This window comes from Hordeum vulgare, chromosome 7H, assembly GCF_904849725.1.
Source record: "Hordeum vulgare subsp. vulgare chromosome 7H, MorexV3_pseudomolecules_assembly, whole genome shotgun sequence".
Taxonomy (NCBI): Eukaryota; Viridiplantae; Streptophyta; class Magnoliopsida; order Poales; family Poaceae; genus Hordeum; species Hordeum vulgare.
Window position 1 is genome coordinate 9,888,807 of NC_058524.1, and position 22,217 is coordinate 9,911,023.

At 46.5% G+C, this 22,217-nt stretch overlaps 1 protein-coding gene across 2 annotated transcripts; it reads right to left on the reverse strand.

Annotated features, from left to right (window-relative positions):
- Window positions 1-12,215: 12,215 nt before the first annotated feature.
- Window positions 12,216-21,864, reverse strand: LOC123412429 (putative disease resistance RPP13-like protein 3). Of its 2 annotated transcripts, XM_045105376.1 has the most exons (5): window positions 21,621-21,864; window positions 13,179-16,088; window positions 12,931-13,056; window positions 12,406-12,598; window positions 12,216-12,311 (listed from the first exon to the last, which is right to left on the reverse strand). In XM_045105376.1, exons 1-3 carry the CDS (start codon window positions 21,734-21,736, stop codon window positions 13,038-13,040), a joined length of 3,045 nt encoding a protein of 1,014 aa, XP_044961311.1. In that variant the 5' UTR covers window positions 21,737-21,864; the 3' UTR covers window positions 12,216-12,311; window positions 12,406-12,598; window positions 12,931-13,037. The 2 variants fall into 2 exon arrangements, with proteins under 2 accessions (XP_044961311.1, XP_044961310.1); XM_045105375.1 differs by having other exon boundaries at window positions 12,216-12,598.
- Window positions 21,865-22,217: the final 353 nt, after the last annotated feature.

The window sequence follows — 22,217 nt, forward strand, 5'->3', positions numbered from 1 at the left end:
ATAGATGACGTGACAGATTCATATAGTAATCAGCTGAATATACTACTATATATTAATCACGTTCTCACACGCAATTACTATATGGCATAGTTGCATTGGTTCCTTGTACTTCCTTCGTCCGAAAATATTTGTCCTAAAAATATATAAAATAAATGTATTTATAACTAAAATAAGTCTAGATACATCTATTTCTAAGACAAGTATTTTCAGATAGAGGGAATAGTATGTATAGGAAATAATGCCCTTACCGGCATATCGTACGGAAACAATCCTACACACTTACGTGTTCTCTCCTAAATGACCCCTTACCCCTAAGAGGATTTTAGTGGAGTGTCCTCAAGAACACAGAAGGAAGGTCCGGGCGTGAGCAGATGCTATGGCGGGAAGAGACACCATGCATGCTTTGCTAGTTTTATTTATGCCCCCACACAAGAGAAATAAAATGCCTCGGCGGCAATAGCGGATCTGGTCTTGATGGCCCGGCCCCAAACGCATAAGAATTGTGTAAACAACATAGAGATGGACGAAAGTTTGGCCGCATTCGCCTGCCACGGTTGATTAATAACTAAACAACATACCAATGCTATATGTATTTAAATTTGGCCGCATTCCCCTAGTTAAATAGCACCTCTCGTGGTTCTCCATAATCTGGTCGCAAATTACCTCGCTGCGCGTAGAAGTGTTGTGAGAAGATTACGAGGTGCTTGGATACGTTTTAGTCTCATGACTAAAAGTAATGAGACTAAGAGGATGTTTGGATACGTTTTAGTCTCATGACTAAAAGTAATGAGACTAAAACTTGCTAGCCTCACCCATGCTTGGATCCAAGTACTAAAGAGACTAAAATCAAGTTAATGAGCATTTATTATCCTCCAAACCCTCCAATCCAGAACTTGCATGAGGAGTTAAATGAGGAGAGAGAAGACTAATGCATATTTTAGTAGGGGTACCCCTGACTAAAAGATTTTAGCCCCAAGACTAGTTTTAGTCTCTCTTTAGTCAGGGGTGATTGGAACTTTAGCCTCTTAAAAAGACTAGTTTTAGTCTCTTGGATCCAAGCACCCTCTAAAATTTGCTAGCCTCACTCATGCTTGAATCCAAGTATTAAAGAAACTAAAATCAAGTTAATGAGCATTTATTATCCTCCAAACCCTCCAATCCAGAACTTGCATGAGGAGTTAAATAAGGAGAGAGAGGATAATGCACATTTTAGTAGGGGTACCCCTGACTAAAAGATTTTAGCCTCAAAACTAGTTTTACCCTCTCTTTAGTCAGGGGTGTTTGGAACTTTTGCCTCTTAAAGAGACTAGTTTTAGTCAAACTAGTTTTAGTCTCTTGGATCCAATCACCCTCTACATATGAAATGTGGTTTCCGACCCCGACGAGGTCAAGTGCAACCTACTAGCGGTCAAAGTAACGGCAATATTTGCGAGTGACGGTGCTAAATTTTTTTAGAAAAGGAAGATTTCCCCTGACCCGTGCATTAATAAGTATTAATGCATGCAGTCACTGTATTGAATAAAGCAATCAAATAATTTTCCAAACAATCTCTGTAGGTTGAGTGAAAAAAGCAAAGACAAACATAAGATGCCACAACCGGTCAAAATAGATGTAGATGCATATCCATCTATCTTATTACTGAACCGTCATCTAAACCGGTCGTAGATATCCCGAGCTATCATGTTCTATCAAACACATCCAGTAACCAAAGACTCCCTGGTTGGCGTATGAATGAGTAACGACCATGTATCGATCAACACCGATGCTCTGTATAGTGACGGTGCTAATTAAAAGGACGTGCTTACATAATACATATTCCCGATCCTCGAAGCAAGTGAGCGAAATTAGATGCAAATGCATGGGGACCCATCCTCTCTTCACTCAGAGAAAATCAATATTTTCTATAGTCATTCCAATTTCTTCAAGTGAGGTTATTATTGGTATTTTTAGCTTCAAAGCTGACCGTTGATTATTGGAGCGTTATTGCATATATATAGAGTAGGGTGCCACAAATATGACATTTTTGATTACCGCACACCAGATCAAACCGTTTATGCATGCAGCTGAGGTGCAGCAAAGCATTGGGTTTCTGATCGTACATCTATCGGACCATGAAAATATCGTATCCAGACTATATAGTTTCCATACTATATATGCAGACAAGCCGCAAAAAGAATCAACTGACAATTACAAATTTGGATGCAAGTTTCATTGGAGTTCATCTTCGTTTCATTGGAGGCTCATACTGCTGCCGATTCCACTGTCGAGCCTCGTCATTTTCAGGCTGCACTGAGCATTCCTCACTGGCGTGCTGCAATGGAACAGGAGTTTCAGGCTCTACTGAAGAATGATGCTTGGCAACTTGTTCCTCCAGCATCTGGCGTCAACGTCATTGATTCCAATTGGGTTTTTAAAGTCAAGAGACATGCCGACGGTTCTATTAAATGCTACAAGGCAAGGCTAGTTGCAAAAGGCTTCAAACAGAGGTATGGTCTTGATTATGAATACACATTCAGTCCAGTCATCAAGCCTACTACCATTCGATTGCTGTTGTCTCTTGCTGTTACTCGAGGTTGGTTTCTTCGTCAGCTCGATGTGCAGAACGCTTTCCTACATGGAATCTTGGAGGAGGAGGTTTATATGCGTCAACCATCGGGTTTTGTTGATCTTGCACGTCCTCGTCATCTTTGTTGTCTTGTTAAGTCGTTGTATGGACTTAAACAGGCTCCTCGTGCGTGGCATGCACGCCTCGGCTCTATTCTCCGGGCTCTTGGGTTTATTCCCTCCACTGCTCACACGTCATTGTTCTTTCTTCAGTGTCCTGAGGTTACGATGTATCTCCTGGTTTATGTTGACGATATCATCCTTATCAGTTCCTCAGATGCTGATGCTGATCGTCTTGTGTCTGCTTTGAGTGGTGATTTTGTTGTCAAGGATTTAGGTGCTCTGCACTTCTTCCTTGGTCTGGAGGTCTGGTCTTCTGCTGGGTTGACTCTTACTCAGAAGAAGTATTCTTTGGATTTATTGCGTCGTGTTGGAATGCTGAAATGCAAACATGCTATCACTCTGATGTCTGCCACTGATCAGCTGTCTGCTCTTGATGGAGACCCTCTTTCACCTGATGATGCTACTGAGTACAACAGTCTCATTGGTGGGCTGCAATATCTCACTATCACCAGACCAGATATCTCTTATGCAGTCAACCGTGTGTGTCAGTATCTTCATGCACCCAGGACATCTCATTGGTCAGTTGTGAAGCGTATTCTGCGATATATCTGTCTCACTGCCTCCTATGGATTGCTTCTTCAGCCTGCACCATCTTGTGAACTCTCAGCTTTTTCAGATGCGGATTGGGCTGGTAGTCCTGATGACAGGCGATCCACGGGGGGTTATGCAGTATTCCTTGGTTCTAACTTGATCACCTGGAATGCTCGCAAGCAAGCTACAACATCTCGCAACAGTAGTGAAGCTGAGTACAAGGCAGTTGTCGACGGTGCAAACGCCGTCATCAGCACCTAAACGACTTTTGGCCGCTCGTCTAGTGTTTCGTGGCCACGACCGCAAGGAAGGCTCATGAGCTCGTCCCGGCCATGGAGGCGTTCTAGCGGCGGCTCAAGGATGATGCTCCCACGCGCTCCCTTACATGCTGGCCATCGCCTCGGTCGTTTGCACTCCATCGCGGCCCTGATCTGGCATTGCTCGCAATTCCTATGCACCGTCGTCGCGCAGGTCACGTCGGCGCTGGTTCGGGTCCTCAGGCACTGCTGGCAATTCCTATGCAACGCCGCCATGCAGGTCGCGCAGGCGCTCGGCTGGGCCTCTGCTTCGGTCGTCCCAGTGCATCGACGGTTACCGGAGCATCCAGGAACGCAGGCCGCCCCTGCTACTTCCGTCGTCGACCTCCTATATATAGATCCATGCGCTCACCTCGTCGAACTGGTAGGGGCATTCCCGCCGGATCCGATGCCGGGCTGGGAGGGTGGTGGCCGATGTGGCCGGATCTGGTTGGTGGCACAACAGCAACGAACTGGAAAATGGAGGGGTGGTGGAGAGCTCGTGTCTCGTGTGCATGCTTGCCGACTGCAGAGGGACGAAGGATATGGGAGCGAGGAAAGGGTTTGTGTCGTGGTTGGAGGGCTTGGAAAGTTGGTGGGCGGTTTTGCATTGAACCTAAATTATTGTGCTACGTAAGCAGAAAACGGATCCCATCTGTTATAAACGCACTTAAACGAGCCATATCCGTCGATCAGTGGTTTCTGCAAAACGATTACGTGAGACGTGGTGTTTGCTAGAACATAAATGTAACATAAATGGCTTGCTAGTTGGTGAAAAAAGATGTCCATTGTTTAAAAAATATCATGGATATAACTATGTTTAGAAATTTGAAAGGTGCTTGAATTTGTTTTAAAAAACCTGTTCATAAATATTTTCGAAAAATATAAATTTTAATAGATAAAATCAAAAAGGAAAAAAACAGTGTTAATGAAAAGTTAAATAAAAAATGTAAAAAGCAAATAGAATCCGGTAAAAATATGAAGAAAAATACCAAAAAAGGGTTGAAGTCAATATCTAGAAGATATTTAAAATGGGTAGAACGAGCCCTCCATTTGCAAACCCATCACAGAGGTATATTAACCAGGGTCTTGTAGGGTGAGACCACTATTTGGAGTCTTCCTGTACGACGCTCGTTAGTGCGACCAGCGTGCGACGGCATACTTTTCCCTCACTTTTTAGTTTTTTCTCTCACTATTTTATTTTTTTGTTTTTAATTTTATTTACAAATCTGAAATGGAAAATATATTATATTTAAAATTTGGAAAACACTCGTTGCGCATTTTCAAATGTCCATGCAGTGTTAATAAAATTTTCATGCAACTTTTACATTTTTTTATAGGATTAAGAAAATGTTTGAGACATTCAAAAATGATCACATATATAAAACAATGTATTTGACCTTTTTAGAGAACGTTTTTTTAATGCAAACAAAAGTGTTCATGTAATTCAAAGAAATGTTTCATACCACTTAAAGAAAATGTTGATGAGTTTCATGTACCATAAAGTGTGCGTAATAGATTCTAAAAAAAATGTGTATGTACTTGACTTTCATCAGTTAACCATAAAGTGATTATAGAGTTTTTGAAGCGAAAATTGATTAAATTTTGTTTTTGAGAAGTGCAGAAGTTGATTACTCTGTTTTCTTACAGTACTCTGGCTGTGCAAGTCCAAAACAGAGACCAATTTGAAATGTCTGGACCACCAAGTGAAACCCATTCACTCTCAATTCTTAGGCGGCAGCGGTGGCAATTTCGCGGGCATCCCATTCCGCGGGCCGTCGGGTTCGTCCCCGACTCCGAGGATCAGGTAATTCCCGCTTCCCCTGCCATCGGAACTCCAGAATCACATTGATACTACAGGCCAGGCGGCAGGGGGTGGGCTCTGTCACGACCGGAGAAGCTCGGTTTGGCGTCGACATCAAGGGTTAATTGATAATGTCACTGGAATTCTAGCTATTCCGAGAAAAGTCACTCTGATTGCTAAACTTTGAAAAGCGCCATTTTCAGTGGCATTTTTCAAAGCCTGCATTCTCCAAAGTTTGCAAAATTTAAGTGGCAATTTGTAAACTTTGGAAATTGCAGTGGCGGTTCTCAGAATCGCCAGAATTCAAGTGGCATTCATCCAATTAAACGTTGATTTAACGCATAGTATTACTCGGGTGCTTCGATTCTTTGTCTAACTGAACGCACCACCCAAGGGGGATGGCGTCGCCTGGTCGGCTCTGGTGGCGCCGTTACATAGTTTGATGGGAGTGCCAGACCTAGAAAATGGTTGACAACCCAAATACTACTGAATTGGCATAAACTGACATAAGACCATGGGCATACAACCTAGTGCAGATTACAGAAAAGTCAACTCCTTCTACTAAAAAATGGAATCGCAAAGCTAAAATCATCTGTGCATTCCCACATTGGACGTTACATGTGGCAGATGGAGCAGTCATAGCCGGCATATATTTTTTCGAAAAGGAGCATAACCCCGGGCCTCTGTATTAGAACGATGCATGCAGTTATATATTATTAATAGTGTAAAATTCAACGACCGAACACCATCGACCCGAAAATAAAGCGGAAAACAAACCCTCAGGCCGTATACCTCGCGATAATAACTCCCACAGAAAGCTACTAACCCTATGATACAAGACACAACATGAACGAAAAATACACAACTCCTAGGCTAGCCTTCAAGAAGGAATCGTCGCACGTGCGCTGATGATGACGAGTCCATCATAAGCTTGAACTCCGGATTCTCATCCCCAAGGCCAAGCTTCAATCCATCACCTTCAACAAGGACACGACAGAGACACGCAATGACATAGCCCGATCAAAGATCATGTGTTTCCACCAGAGTGCATAAACACGTTGTTGAAGTCGTCTGTACCATCCGCCCTTATCTGTCTACCGACGCCTCGGTAGCCGGATACCTCTGGAGGAGACAAGAGAACACAAATACGTCCCATACCGCCTGCCTCCCACTATTGTCGCACCACCACCGATCCAACAACAACAGGCTAAAAATGACACCTCTGCCAGTGCCATCGTGCATCACCTGCCGGTAGCAGGCATGACTTGACGTCTCCGTATAAGAAGCCGTGCATAGCATCCGTCGGTAGCGCATCCACCGGTGGCATCACCTGCCGATGAGAGGCACTGCCCGACAACTCCTAAAGAGGCACAAGTGTCACCTGCCATACCACCACCAGCCTCAGAAAGACCGTCACCACCTCGAGATCCAGACTGCGGGTCGCCCACACGACCCCGTAGTCCGCCGCCATTGATTAAGAGGGCCGCCGCCCCAGTACCCAACTCCAGTGGTGCCATCAGACGATGCCACTGTGAGCAAGAATGCGGCCAGAACGCCGCCACCAGACCGGTTGTAGGCAATTGTGTTGCCACGCAACAACAAGCATCTACACTGGCACAACAAAACACATGTAAGGAAGTGTAGTCCGGTTTGGTATGTAAGAGCCTTTCTATAGGAGTTTCTCCATTGATGACACGACTAGGAAGCATGTTGATGATGTGGACAGCTGCAAGAAAAGCTTCATCCAAAAGTTTTAGGGGCATGGAGGCTCCTGCCAAGAGAGCCAATCCAACCTTGACTATATGCCGATCTTTGCGTTCAGCTGACCCGTTTTGTTGGTGAGCATGAGGGCAAGACACATGATGTGAGATGCCAAGTGTTTGGAAGAAGAAATTGAGTTTTTCATATTCCCCTCCCCAATCAGATTGAACAATAATCAAACTTATGTTCAACAAGTGCTTGGAAATTTTTAAAGACTTAAAAAACGTCGGATCACTTCTTGAGAAGATAGATCCAAAAGAATTTGCTATAATGAAACTAACATAATACGTGTGTCTACCAACCGAGCTAGGAGCCGGACCCCAATACATCAGAAAATATTAATTGTAATGGACGAGTAGACACACTTGTAGATATAGGATAGCATAATTGATGACATTTTGCTCTTTGGCCAGAATCACAAATAGATTCAGCAGTGCGCTCACCAACAAACGGGAGCTTATTCTTTCTAAGCAAACATTCAACTAAGGAAAAAGAAGCATGTCCCTAAACGACCATGCCATTGAGTGGACGAAAGCTTGATAGCACCACAAGCTTGTTTATTGTGTCTTCTAAGCTTCAGAATCAACGGGTAAAGACCTCGAACACATCTACCGCAATACAAAACTTTCTTCGTGGCCTGAACCTTTATCAAAAAGAAAGAAAGGATGAAACTCAATGATAACATGATTGTCAATAGTGATGCGATGAACAGAGAGAAGATTTTTGTGTACCCTAGGGACATGCAGAATTTTCTTAAGATGATTTTTACGGGAAGGGGTATGAATAACTGAATGACCAACGTGACGGATCTGCATACCTGCACCGCTGGCTGTGTGAATTTGGTCCTTCCCTTGGTATTTCTCCCGAAGAGTCACCTTTTCAAGCTCACCGGTGAGATGGTTCGTGCCACCACTATCAAGGTACCAGTTTGTGTCGACACCGTAAGATCCATCAGCAGCAGCATCAACCTTCGCATCATCATCAGAGGTGGCTTCATCTTCGTCAAAGTGGTACCAGCAGTCCTTGGCGATGTGGCCAGGTTCGCCATAGATCTGGCAACACACAGTATCCGGGCGGGAGTTGCTGGAGCCACCACGGCGCCCCCTATTGTTGGTGGAGGGGGGCAGCCGTTGCGAGAGTTGGTGTTGCCGGGCTTGCCCTTGGAGCGAGGAGAGCCGCAGGAGCGGGAGGAAAAACCACCACGTCCGTGAGTCGCCGCATTTGTGGAGGACTTGAAGCCGCCGCGTGAGGTCTGAAACTGGGAGACGCGTTGATCGAAGTTGCTGAGCATGGCGTAGAGCTCGTCGAGGGTGATCGGTGTCACCCGTGTGTCGAGGGCGGAGACGAGCAGATGATAGTCCATATCCAGCCCATGGAGGAGATAGGAAATCGGCTCATCATACTCGAGACCAGCTATCCAGTCCATGATAGGCCTGGCAAGGTGGATGCGTGAGTACCAACTCTGAAGATGGACTGGTGGAAGACGGCGGTGGTGGCCTTTGAGTGTGCGTCGGACGGGTCTTCCCCAGACCCGTCAATGCGGCTTGGTTGAGGACTCTGGCTTAAGATGTTAGAGGATCTACAATCGGGGGCCCCAAACCGTCCTCAAACGCTCAGGCGGCCCGTTCAGTCCCTGACCAGTGATGAAAATCATACCCAGATGGGTGCCACAAACGGGGCTTAAACGCTCGGGCGGAGAGGTACCCCTCATATCTAGCCCAAATATGGGGTGGATATGGGAACGCCCGGGCTACCCCTTGCATGCCTGCCACGTCGGCCTAGCTCCCACTATCCCGCAACGACCCCACATATATTCGTCCCCGTCCATTGGCCGCACCAAACCCTAACCACTTCACACTCCAATCCCCTTCACTCTTTCTGCTAGCCAAGCTCACCTCTGGCTATTTCCGCCCGTCCCCAGCATGGAAGGCAACGGATCTAATTCCGACTAGCCCAGATTCATCGACTGGGGTGTCATCCCGTGCACGTTGGAGGAGGCAATGGCGATCCGCATTGCACTCTGCTGCTCCCGGGAGGACACCACCCAGCCGAAGGAAGGATCTGTCCGGCGGGACTCCATAGTGTCGGCTCAACGAACGCTCGGGTCCTTTAGAGTGCATCATCGCAGTCCTGGCAGACGGAAAATCTCTCCTTCCCATCACCGGTTGGGCAGAATATGAGTCCTACCGGGAATGCCCCCCCCCCCCCGGTGGGAAGGAGAAGATACGTCTTGTCGAGACCCATATCACGACGTAAATGGCGTTACCGGGGGCGACTGGTGCGGCGACACAGGCGACCGTAGAGGAAGAAGCCATCCGCGCCCGCATTATGAAGAAACAACATCGAAGGAACACACATGCCCTCACCCGAGGGAAGAATCGGGAGGTGCGTGTAATGGCCGGACTGCCACCGGAGGTGGAGAAGGAGGCCAGCGATGGCAAGGACAACGACGTCAACGAAAATTCTAGTAATTACGGCAAAGGCGCCGAGAAGGAGAAGGGGCAGTCGTGGATCATCTCTACCATGGCCAAACATGACAAATTTTAATAGTCCGATGGCATGTTAGTTGTGATGGAGTTGCCCGACTATATGTAATGCATCGACCTAGTTGCATGAGTATGTATGGATTTGAGATATGATACTTACGGTGTTCGGTTGTAAAAAGGCAAATTTAAAACTTGATCGGTATGTGTCCGCAGGCGCTGGGAGGGGTCGGAATTGCAAAGTCCAGCGCCAGATTACTTTTAGGTGAGTTATATATTTTAGTCTATCGACTTCCTAATTTCAAGCTACTAGTTTTCAACCTGGGTGAATTTTGTTTTTTGGAGTCGTATAAGCCCTTCCATTAGAGCTCATCACACAGATGGACTGGAGCTAAGGCACATGCATGCTAGCTAGCTCGACCATATCTCATATACTTTCTTTTTTGATATAAGTATTTTTAGAGGTTTCATTAAAAGATTACATATGAATATATATATATATATATATATATATATATATATATATATATATATATATATATATACATACTTTAAAGTATAGATTAACTCATTTTGTTCTGTATGTAGTCTTTCAGTAAAATCTTTAAAAAAACTTATATTTAATAACGGAGGGAGTACTAATTAAGTTAAAACGACTACCGGAACAAAAAAATGTTTCGAACATTACCAGATATCCTTACGAACGCCGAGGACAGAACTGATCTCGGCAGCGACTACCGGGTGATGGCGCCACCCAGCATGGACCTTCGCTCATCTTCGGGGTGGAGCAGTTGAGCTCTCAAAACGCTCGGCCTAGCTGAGTGGGTCTACTAGTGGTTTCTGCTCTTGTAGAGTGAAGCAGCTCGAAGAGTGAAGTCAATGGAGTGCAGTGTGAGTCTAGTGTTGCGACACAGCGGGTGACGGCAAGTCAGTCCAAAGGAGGATCTACGCCTTGTTTGGAACCACACAGATTATATGGTTTAGTTTTTATAATCTATTCTGTCTTCAAACATGACAAATTATGATATAGATTATAAAACTAAATGAACAGATTATTAAAAACTCATAATCTATTCTACACCAGCTAAAATCAGATTATGAATTGCTAATGATCCATTACCCTTGTAAAGTTAGAGATAATCACATTCCTATCACCGTCACCCTCTTCTTTAAAAAAACAGAGGACAAACATGTCATTATACAATGTAAAACCTGAATTGTAGTTTATATAATCTGGCCTTCAAACATGCACACGTAGATTATTTTATAAATAAGATTATATAATCTATCTTCATAATCCAGATTATCATAATTTATTATGGTTCCAAACAGGGTCCTAGTCATCTGAGATTGAGTTTTTTTTTTTTTTGCAAATTCGGTTTTGACTCGGCAGCACCAGCGCGGGTTGCATTTTTTGAAAATTCAAAACTGAATGTACGTTTTCTTGCACCGCCGTCAGAGCAGTACAAGCAAGCAGTTCTCACAAAGAGAAACCCACCCTGCAAAAAAAAAGGAGAAACAAATGAAGATTACAGAGTTAACTGCGTTGACCTTGACAAATAAAGGGTTTTTCCCCGTTTTGTATTACAAAGCAACCAATCAGAACATCCGATGATAGGTGCTGCGACGAAAACAGTACAGTCACGCCCAAAAGAAATGGAAAAGAAAATTAAAATAAATGAATGCCGACACCAGCGGATTGACAGAAAACATAAAAGACTCGCGACCACTGCGCCCACCAAGAGTCTTCCACCAAGCTCCAGGACTCCGAAATGTCGGTACACATCAACACCTCCAAGAAGGAATGCAACAATGACGACGCTGCTGTCAAGGGTTTCCCCAGTACGCGACAAGGCGCAAGGAACGGTGGCATCGGCGCCCTCCAGGAAGGTTTGGCGACACCCAAGGGCGTCACCGCGTCAGTGTCTTCCAGACCGACAGGGGTTTCCTCCGATCCCAACCTGCACCTCGGGCGCTCCGGAGCCTGCCACCAAACCAACCAACACCCTGCACCAACACGGTCTTGAGGCCCCTGTGCCGTCTCACAGCGACACTGTAATGAGAAGCCTCCACAACGATGAAGAGGAGCCGGGACAAGGAGCAGCAGCACCGTCGGCACACGGGAGGGCTCAACCTCCACCGGCAATGACGGTTGCCGACCAGACGCAATAGCAGGAGCATACCAGGCCCGTGGGCCCACAGGCCGGGCTGGGATCCCCCGTAAAGCTCTCGCCATCACGCTGCAACAGGCATGTCGTCGGCAACGCCGCCCCCGTCCAAACTGCTCTGCCTCACCACCATGCAGAAGACACCGCAGCCACGCCGAAAGCCGGCCCGTAGGGCCCAGGTCTCGGCCGGGGGCACGCCGCCGGCCATCCTGCACCACCACGCCGCCCTGCCGCCAAGGAGCAGCGCCGCCACCTCACCCGTCGCCAGCCACCATCACCGGGTACGTCTCCGCCGACACCACCCGGGCCAGCACCAGGGGCGACGGGAGAGGAGAGATAGAGGAAAACGCCCGCGGTGGAGGAGCTCTCGTGCCGCCCCGGCCACCTCCCCGGGAGGCGGCGCGAGGGCGGATCTATGAGGAGGGGGAAGGGACGGGGGCGGGGGAGGGGGAGGGTGAGGGGGGCCTGACCGGCGGCCAGCGGCAGCGGACGAGGGGAGGGCGGAAACCCTAGGTCGCGGGTGCTAGGAGCGGTCCGCCTCCTGCAAGTCAGTGGAGTGCAGGGTGAGTTCTTCAGTGTGCACACAGCATGAGATGGAATCAAGTCAGCCAAATCTCGAAACCGATTTATGTCACCTAAGGAAAGGGGAAAACATTAAATAGAGAAAGTAGTCTGCATCCACAATTGCAGGCCTTATCATCATATTGATCATCCATTTTATGAATTCTCTGTAAAAAATGATCTTGCTCCATTGCATCGGTTCCACCAATACCCACAAGATATGTGGCACTCCTCTGCCGTCCACCGCGTAGAAACGTCAGGAGGTAACTAGCAGAAAACATAGATAGTTCAGCGTGATGACCGATTGCAGCATAACAGTATATGCAGCTTAGCCACAGCGTACGTATCCACCCTACTGAATAGCTAGTTCCATGTCTTCAACTCTGCTAAGATTACGATGAACACTAATTTCTTCCAGGTAAGTATGACTACTTCAAACTACTACAAAAAATCGTCATATCTTTTCATATCTCGTAAGTACCAAATCATATCTCCTAAGTAATACACCTAATAACACGACACTGAACTGGAACCTAAGGTTTGTTTCATACCTCATCAGCATCTATCACCCCTAAAGAAAACAAGATTTTGAGTGGTACCTGTGTAGCGTCAGAAGGCAGCAACCTGAGTGAGGCCAGCATGTGCATGTCGGTGGAGGCGCAAAATGAACAGAACAGAAACGAGATCATCAACCAGAAACTCGTCGTCAGCGCAAATCATCTTCGCTGTTACGGGCAAGAAAACAAAAGATAATAAACATGGGTTGTAACTTGTAAGTGTTATATTAGCATCATCTGTTGATAGCTATTGCATGCTACAGAACGAAAGATCAAATTAGGTGTCTGACCTGTCGCTCCCTATGGGCACCTGCGAGAAGCTCTCTCCGGCTGCTGCCTGCTCCGAAAGAATGGCTGATGATTCCCCCATTGCTTCTTCCACTTGTATAGCATTTGATCCTTGGACGACGACATCACCCAGTTGTTGGGGTGTCAGTTTATTAGACAGTCGCAACACAGGATGGTTTGGGTGTGAGTTCACTTCCCCTTGGAGCACACCAAGATGCGCCACTTGGCCCTGGCCTACTAGTGAAATCTCCTTGAGCATTGGAAGGTGCTTGATACCAGTAATCCCTACAGATAGCTGGCCCTGTGATATTCGTATCTCTGCAATTTGGGGCAAAGCGCCCTCCTCGAATCTCACCTCCCTCAGCCCATGCATAACATACACACCAAGGTTTCTGAGATTTGGGAATGTTTCGGCCACAAACACCAGCTTCTCCCCAATAGTTGAGTCAAAGCCAAGACGAAGGAGCATGAGGTTGGGCAGTGCCCCTAGCATCTCCATGCTTCTTTCTCCTTCCTTTAGTCCGTCACAATACAACATAAGCTTCACCAAATGCATCAGACTTCCAATCCAGTTGGGTATCTCTAAAAGAGATCCATTCATCTTGAGGCTCCTCATGAGGGGAGGAGCAAATGAAACAGAACTCAACCACTCGAGATTTTCGCCATCCACATAGAGAGAATAAAGTAAAGAGAGCTTCTGGATTGCCTCCCAGAATAACTCGCATTTTTTCTCAGTGGCCCCTTTTATCGTCACTCTTAATTTCTTCAGTTGTGTAAGCTCCCCAAGCTCTTGTATTGCTCTGCTACTTGTTCGTTTGATATCCACGTACTCTAGTATCTGTAGCTCTTTCAAGTTGCTGATTCCCTTAGGCAACTTTACACCGTAGCTCTTCGGAAAACCAAAACCGGTAGAGCACATCATGGGTAGCTCGGCAAAAAAACTAGCACGCTGGTCAGGTTCAGAAGCCAAAACAAGGGGCATACACACAATATTGAACCAGCGTTCGCAACTGTCTTCATTGTCAAAATAATTGGAATACCTCTGGTTCCTACACCGGAGCGTGCGGAGACCTTCAAGTTTACTAATCTCAGTTGGTAGTGTTGTAATGCAACTGTATCCCAAGTCCAAACTCAGCAAGCCTTGTAACTTCCCAATAGATGCTGGCAGTTTGTGCATATTTAAGAATAAATGACGGGGCCTTAAAGTCAAATATTTCAAGTGGCGCAGCGACCCAATGTTGTTGATGTCTTTCTGACTAACTGCAAAATGTCCATCTGCTAGGTCCAGGGCTCTAAGCATTCTCAACTTAGATGAAAAAAGTGAAGTTGATAGCTCCATGGATCTCTCACCAAACATGGTTAATGACCGAACATGGCTATAATCCACGCCTATTTTTTGGCTCTTACTACCATGGTATGCTACATGACGGAAGTTCCCCTCTGCTACCCTAGTTGAATTATCTCCTGCCAAGTACACAAAATTTTCTTCCCTAGATATTGAGACCATCACATCACGCATGATATCATGGACTCGACAACTCTTAACATGTCCTTCTATGCTCACTTTTGAAGGCTGAATCATGCTTCGGTTGATTAGCTCGGTGAAATAACTTATTCCAACATCTTCGATGTTTACTCCACTTCTAGCTCTAACAAACCCCTCGGCTATCCATCTATCTACCAAACGCCTCCTTTTGATTTCAAAATCCTCAGGAAAGATGCTTAGATACAAAAAGCATGACTTGAGATGTGACGGCAAGTTATTGTAGCTTAGAGTAACTATCCTCCTCATGGCTTCTAGGCTAGGGTTGCTCTCAAGCTCTGAGGGGATTTGTTTATAGATACTTTCCCACTCTGTTACCTTTTTGTTGGCAAGCATGCCTCCTATAGTGAGTACAGCAAGCGGTAGACCACCACACTTCTTTACCATTTTGTTGACCACTGCCATCATTTTCTTATCATTTTTCATGTCTTCCCATGTTTTCCTACTCTTTCTTAGTAGCAAATTTGTGGCATCCTCTATTTGCAGGTGCTTGAGGTGGTAGATGAGTGAATCTGAAGTGCACTTCGCAGCCAAGCCCACATCTCGTGTTGTTATTAATATTCGGCTGTCTTTATTGTTTCTAATAGGAAAAGCAATAGATTTGATCCAATCCCAAGCATCTATGGTCCACAAGTCATCAAGAACAATAAAGTATCTCATGTCCTCTAGCTTTTCTCTGAGGTAGCTGGCAAGATCCTCTACGTGCACAGCCTTCTCTTCAAGTTCTTTCAAGCATTGCCTCAGCAACTCGGTACCCAAAAGTTGTCTTATCATCTCCTTGAGCATCTCTATTTTGGAAAATGACTGTGAGACGGTGATCCAAGCACAACATGCAAATTTATTCACAATATCTTCCTTACTTTCATATACCTTCCTTGCTAGAGTGGTCTTGCCTAAACCACCCATGCCAACGACACATATCACCTTGGAAAGACCATCTCTCGAGTTAACATCCACCATGTTAATCAACTCCCCTTTTGGCTTAACAAAACCCACAAGCTCTGCCTCATCAATATTACCAGCTGAGTGGCTACGAATATCTTCCATGTTGGAATTCACCTCATCAATGTTGCTGGAGGCATCAGCGTTGATCAAGTTATAACGTGCGTTCCTGTTGCTCACTTCTTCAACTCTTGCTTTGAGATCACGGATTTGACTGGCAATGCGATAGCGGTCTTTCAGCTTAAGCAGCCGCCGAGACCGGCTCTGGCTTCCCACATGCACCATAAATTCATCAAGGCAATCCTCAATACCATATGCTAGATCTCTTACTTGCTCTGCCCACACCTTCAGTAGCATGTTTTTGTTCTTTGTTTTCTCGGCAGCCACGAGGAATGCTTGCATCGTCTTGAGCTCGTCTTTTATGAACCTAGTCAACAAGGTTTCTTAGAACAACTCAGCTTATTTCCGTTTTACAGCTTAAATATAGGAATAGGATGGAACAACTCCTACTCCAATTGGAAAACTACAACATCTTTTACAGATGAGATGTATATATACTCCAAGCATTAGTGAAATTGTTGTTAAAAAAATGATCACTAGATGGGCTCTTACATGGATGATTCCATAAACATGGCACTCTCATTGACTAATAAAAACTAAATCAACCTGAACAAAGGAATCATTGGCAGGGAACTGAGAGGTACATGTTGGATTTTGAACCGTAGATCAAAACTACCCAGCAGCTAAACAACACAACGTACGTGCAAAGCTAAGAAGCAGTTGGATGGATTCCTAGCTTGTGCACGTCCCCGTATAGTGCGTTGGCTAGCTAGATTAATATTGCGGTGGATCGGAAGGAACGACTCAGTACGTCTCGAAGGAAACTGATATTCTGCGGTGCTTAACTTGCTACGTTTCCTTGATTTTCTCTAGTATATAAAGGATACATGACCGACTTGCCACGCCTAATGCGTTACCTACTCGGCAACCAACACGACGTGACCCAAACCTATTACAACTCGGTTTACCTTACGATGAAAACAAAAGTACTTGTACTAGGACCAGACTAATACGTGACTATACCTAATACTACAACTAGATTAATTCTTATATTCACCGCCTTAATCTGGTTGCTTTGTCTCCATTGCCTTCACGCCGACTTTCTTCCTCATCTCGATGAACTTCTGTCGACCGAGGGACTTGGTCAAAATATCGGCAAGCTAGTCCTTCATATTCACGTGCTGAACCTCGATCATCCCTTCTTCAATGCACTCCCAGATGTGGTGGATTCGGGTATCTATGTGCTTGCTCCTTTCGTGATGAACCGAATTTTCGCACAATGAGATTGCAGCTTGGTTGTCGATCTTCAATGACACCTTCTGCACCTCCCGCTTTGCAAGAATAGCTAGGAGTCTTCTCAGCCACACTGCTTGACAAGCTGTCATGCTTGCCGCTATGTATTTTGCCTTGCATGAAGACAGTGTCACCACCTTTTGTTTCTGAGAATTCCAGCTAATAGGATTCGGACCAAGGTAGAAAACCATACCGGTTGTGCTCTTCCGGTCATCAACATCACCTGCCATGTCGCTATCTAAATATCCACGAAGGATCAATCCTTCCTTTTCCTTTTTGTACGTGCAACCAAGATTAATTGTGCCTTTCACATAGCGTAGGATTTGATTGACCGCGCTCATGTGCTCGGTTGTCCGATTCTCCATGAAACGACTCACGATCCCAACTGAATAAGCCAAGTCGGGTCGGGTATGCACCAGGTATCTTAGGCTGCCCACAACGCTTCGATACATTGTGGTGTCCACCGACGGATTTGAGCTACGCTTGCTCAACTTGTGGCGTTGGTCCATTGGAACTTGTGTCTCGTAGCAATCAGACATGCCACACTTTTTCAATAACTTGACCGCATAAGCCGATTGACATAGGGAAATCTCTCCGAAGCTTTGCTTCACTTCAATGCCAAGTAATAGTTGAGTAATCCCAGATCACTCATGCTAAACTTGTTCTTCATTTGCGCCTTGAAACGTTCAATTTCTTGTACGCTATCTCCAGTGATAATCAGATCGTCGACATAAACTCCAACTAGCAGGTTTGAGCCTTTGGAGTTCTTTGTATAGACTGCGTGCTCGAGGGGACATCTTTTGAACCCGAGCGAGACCAAACTTCGGTCTAACTTTGAGTTCCAAGCTCTTAGCGCTTGCTTCAACCCGTAAAGTGCCTTCTTGAGCTTGTAAACTTTCCCTTCTTCGCATTTCTTCTCGTAGCCGAGGGGTTCTTCTACGTACACTTCTTCAGTGAGATCGCCGTTGAGGAAAGCGGATTTAACATCCATATGATGAACCTTCCAATCCTCTTGTGCTGCCAAAGCTAGGAGCACTCTCACCGTCTTGAGTCGAGCAACCGGTGCAAACACCTCATCATAGTCAACTCCTTGACGTTGTACGTAGCCCTTTGCAACGAGTCTTGCCTTGTACTTCACAATGGCACCCTCCGTGTCCTTCTTTAACTTGTAAACCCACTTCAAACCAATCGCCTTTTGGTTCGGAGGTTTGGTTACCAAAGTCCACGTGCCATTGCTCTCTATCGCCTTCATCTCCTCATCCATGGCGTGCATCCAGCTAGGACTTTTGCTCGCCTCTACGAAGTTCGCCGGCTCCTCAACTCCGATCAGACATAGTCCGGAGTACTCAAACGTAACTGGCTTTGTGTACTTGTAGACTTTCTTGAGGGTCTTGTGGCGACGAGGCCCTGAGGAGTCCGTTGTGGCTTGCGAAGGAGGCGACACAAATTGTGTCGGTGTTGATGCACTTGAGGAAGACGGCTGACTCCCGGGCGTCTCATCGACATCCGTGTCATCGGCATAGTCGTCATGACCGTGACCATCATCTTGATTGTCGTCGTCACTATGCGCGTTGTTGTCGATGTTGTCATCGAGATCTCCGTCCGTGCCATGTGTGTCATTCTCGCTATCTCCTTGCGACCTATGTGTCTCGTCGTCCGTGTGGGCACCATGATGATCACTACCATTGTGGTCACCTTGGTTGGGCGTCTTGCCAACCACCCGGACGTCCTCTCCTGCATCATCGTGAGTTGAAAATTCAACTATAAATATATTACCGTTTGGAGCATCGTTGGCTGTTGCGCTCCAATTCCACGCTTTGTTTTCTTCAAACACGAGGTCGCGTGGAATCCGTAGACGCTTGGTTTGTGGATCGTAGAAGCGACATGCCTTGGTGCCGGAACTCCTCTCGTATCCGACGAACACCATCTTGGTGCTACGGTCGGCTAGCTTTGAGAGGTGCGGCTCCGCCGTCTTCACATGTGCCACGCACCCGAACGTCCGTAGATGAGACACATTTGGCTTACATCGTAAATTGCTTCATATGGAGTCTTGTCGATCACCGCCTTCGCTGGAGCTTGGTTGAGAAGATAGACCGCGGTCGAGACAGCTTCTCCCCAAAAAGTCCCCGGCAGGTTCTTGCTCTTGAGTAAACTCCTTGCCATGTCAACGACGGTTCGATTGTGCCTTTCAACGACCCCGTTCTGCTGCGGCCTGTAAGGTGCCATGAGGAACCTTTTTATGCCAATCTTCTGGCAGTAATCGTTGAATTCGTTTGACGTAAACTCTCCGCCGCAATCTGTCCGTAGAGCGCGAACCTTCAACTTGTATTCCATCTCCGTTGCAGCCTTCAGCTTCTTGAAAGCTTCAATCGCCACATCTTTAGATCGTAGGAGATCGACCCACATATATCTCGAGTAATCATCTACCACAAAGAAGAAGTACTTCTTTCCTGCGTGAGTTGCCGGGGTGATAGGGCCACATAGATGACCATGGAGCAGCTCGAGTGCATCACTTGCACGATAGGTAGACTGAGCAGGGAACGACCTGCGGTGATGTTTTCCATCCAAGCACCCATCACAACTCGATCAACATGGTCGATAAATGACATCCCGGATACCATCTCCATCTTTGACATCTTCTTCAAGGCGTAGAAGTTAACGTGTCCAAATATAGCATGCCATAACCACGAATCATCATCACTCTTGGCGAGCCAACACTCCGGTTGAGATTGATCGAGGTTGAGGATATAGAGCCTGTTCCGTGTGTGATTAACACGAGCTAGCACGTTTCGGAGGTTGTCGAAGATCGTCATCACTCCGTTCTCAATATCCACCTTGCATCCATTCTCGTCAAGTTTCCAATAGAGATGATGTTGTTGCAAAGCCATGGAATGTAGTACACTCCGGTGAGTATGCGATGTTCGCCTGTGAGACCCTCGAAGAGGACAGATCCTTGCTCGCAAATCTCCACAGCTGAACCATCACCGAACTTGACCGAGCCTTCAACATCGTATTCCAGCTCAAGGAATTTCTCCTTGCACCCCAGCATGTGGTTACTGGCATCCGTGTCGAGATACCACGACACGTTCTGATCACCGGATAACTTCGGTGTCACTTTCTTCTCGTGAAGTAGCACCTTCCGGCTTGGTTTCACAACCACCGTTTCAGCGAGCTCACAAACTTGGGCCATCAGAAGACCTGGACCTTCGCCTTCCTGCTTTGCCAAATTTGCATTGATCTCCCGCTTGTTAGGCTTCGGACAATTCTTCGCAAAGTGACCCATCTTATTGCAGTTATAGCACTTGACCTCGGACAAGTCCAAGTTCCGTGACTTCTGCTCTTTAGATTGGTCAGCCTTACAACGACTTTGTGGTTTGTCCGTCGGCCTTAATGTTGCTTGAGCCTTCGCCACCATCACACCTTCCATTGCTACTTGGGGCCTCCCAATCTGCGCGCGAGTACATGAGTTGGTCACTACCTCCTCCTTTGCCTTTCCGACAGCCACGAGCATTCTCTTCCCATGTCCGCAAGCGTCTGATCACCTCCGTTATGGTCATGTCGTCGATGTCGTAAAGCTGCTCGTGCGTGTCGATGATGTACGTAAATTTATCAGTCACCGAACTAAAAAAAATCTCCACAATCTTGGTCTCATCGAGCTTTGCACCAAGCGCGCGAATCTCTCCCACCAAAGTACTAAGAACCATGGCATAGTCGTTCACCGATTCAGTTTTCTCCATCTGCAACTTGTGAAATTTGCACTTCAACACTTGTGCCCAAGCCTTCGTGACGCGATCTTCTCCGATCCTCATCTCCTTGAGTGCGTTCCACGCCTCTCTTGCCGTCTCGAACTCCGCCAATGTCATTAGCACAGAATCCGACACGAACTGGGCTATGGCGGTCATGACACCTTCGCCGCGCTCCGTGATGGCCTCCCACGCTCGAATGGACCGGAGAATAATCTTCATCCTCACCGCCCACACACCGTAGTTGGCGTCCGTGAGCACCGGTAATGGATGGGGATGTTGCGATGTGCCTGGACGTTAGCAACGCCCATCCCTCCACCACTGGTTGCTGACTTACCGTCCTTCTTCACCTTGTCGCCGTTCTTGTTCGCTTTGACACCGCCGCTGCCGGACTTAACTGATTCAGCGTTGATGTCCGTCATCATAGATCGTCGATGCTCTAGATACCAATTGTTGACTTTTGAACTGTAGATCAAAACTACCCAGCAGCTACACAACACAACGTACGTGCAAAGCTAAGAAGCAGCTCGATGGATTCATAGCTTGTGCACGTCGCCGTATAGTGCGTTGGCTAGCTATAGATTAATATTGCGGCAGATCGGAACGACTCGGTATGTCTCCAAAGAAACTGATTTTCTACTGTGCTTAACTTGCTACGTTTCCTTGATTTTCTCTGGTATATAAAGGATACATGACCGACTTGCCACGCCCAACGCGTTACCTATTCGGCAACCAACCCGACGTGACCCGAATCTATTACAACTCGGTTTACCTTACGTGAAAACAAAAATACTTTTATTAGAACTAGACTAATACGTGACTATACCTAATACTACAACTAGATTAATTCTTACAGTACATACCAGATGTCCTTGCGGACGCCGATGAGGAGGCTCATCTCGGTGGCGGCGGCTGAGGCGGCCATACTGATGGCGCCCCCCAGCATGGACCTGGCCATGCTCACCACCGTCTCCGCCATCTCTACCTCTTTCAGTTCGTCTCTTCCTTCCTTTCACGACTCTCAAGTTCTGCAAGCCGGCCTGAGTGGGTGTTCGTAGCTTTGGTAGGATGCTGTGCGCGCTCAGGCTGCTTACTTTGGAGATTGGAGAATAGCTTTGCTAGGTTGGTGGCCGACATGACACGATAAAATAAAGATGCAAAGCAAAAGGAGACACAGCTTGCTCTACCTACACACAATTATAAAGATGCAAAGCAAAAGGAGACACAGCTTGCTCTACCTACACACAATTATAAAGATGCAAAGCAAAAGGAGACACAGCTTGCTCTACCTACACACAATTATAAAGATGCAAAGCAAAAGGAGACACAGCTTGCTCTACCTACACACAATTATAAAGATGCAAAGCAAAAGGAGACACAGCTTGCTCTACCTACACACAATTATAAAGATGCAAAGCAAAAGGAGACACAGCTTGCTCTACCTACACACAATCATAAAG

What these genes read in the sequence shown, in the direction of transcription:
- LOC123412429 (XM_045105376.1), bottom strand. Translation starts at nt 21,736, where the DNA reads ATGGCGGAGACGGTGGTGAGCATGGCCAGGTCCATGCTGGGGGGCGCC. An exon ending in GGCGTCCGCAAGGACATCTG is followed by an intron (nt 16,089 to 21,620) that starts GTATGTACTGTA and finishes CTTGTTGACTAG; the next exon opens with GTTCATAAAAGACGAGCTCA.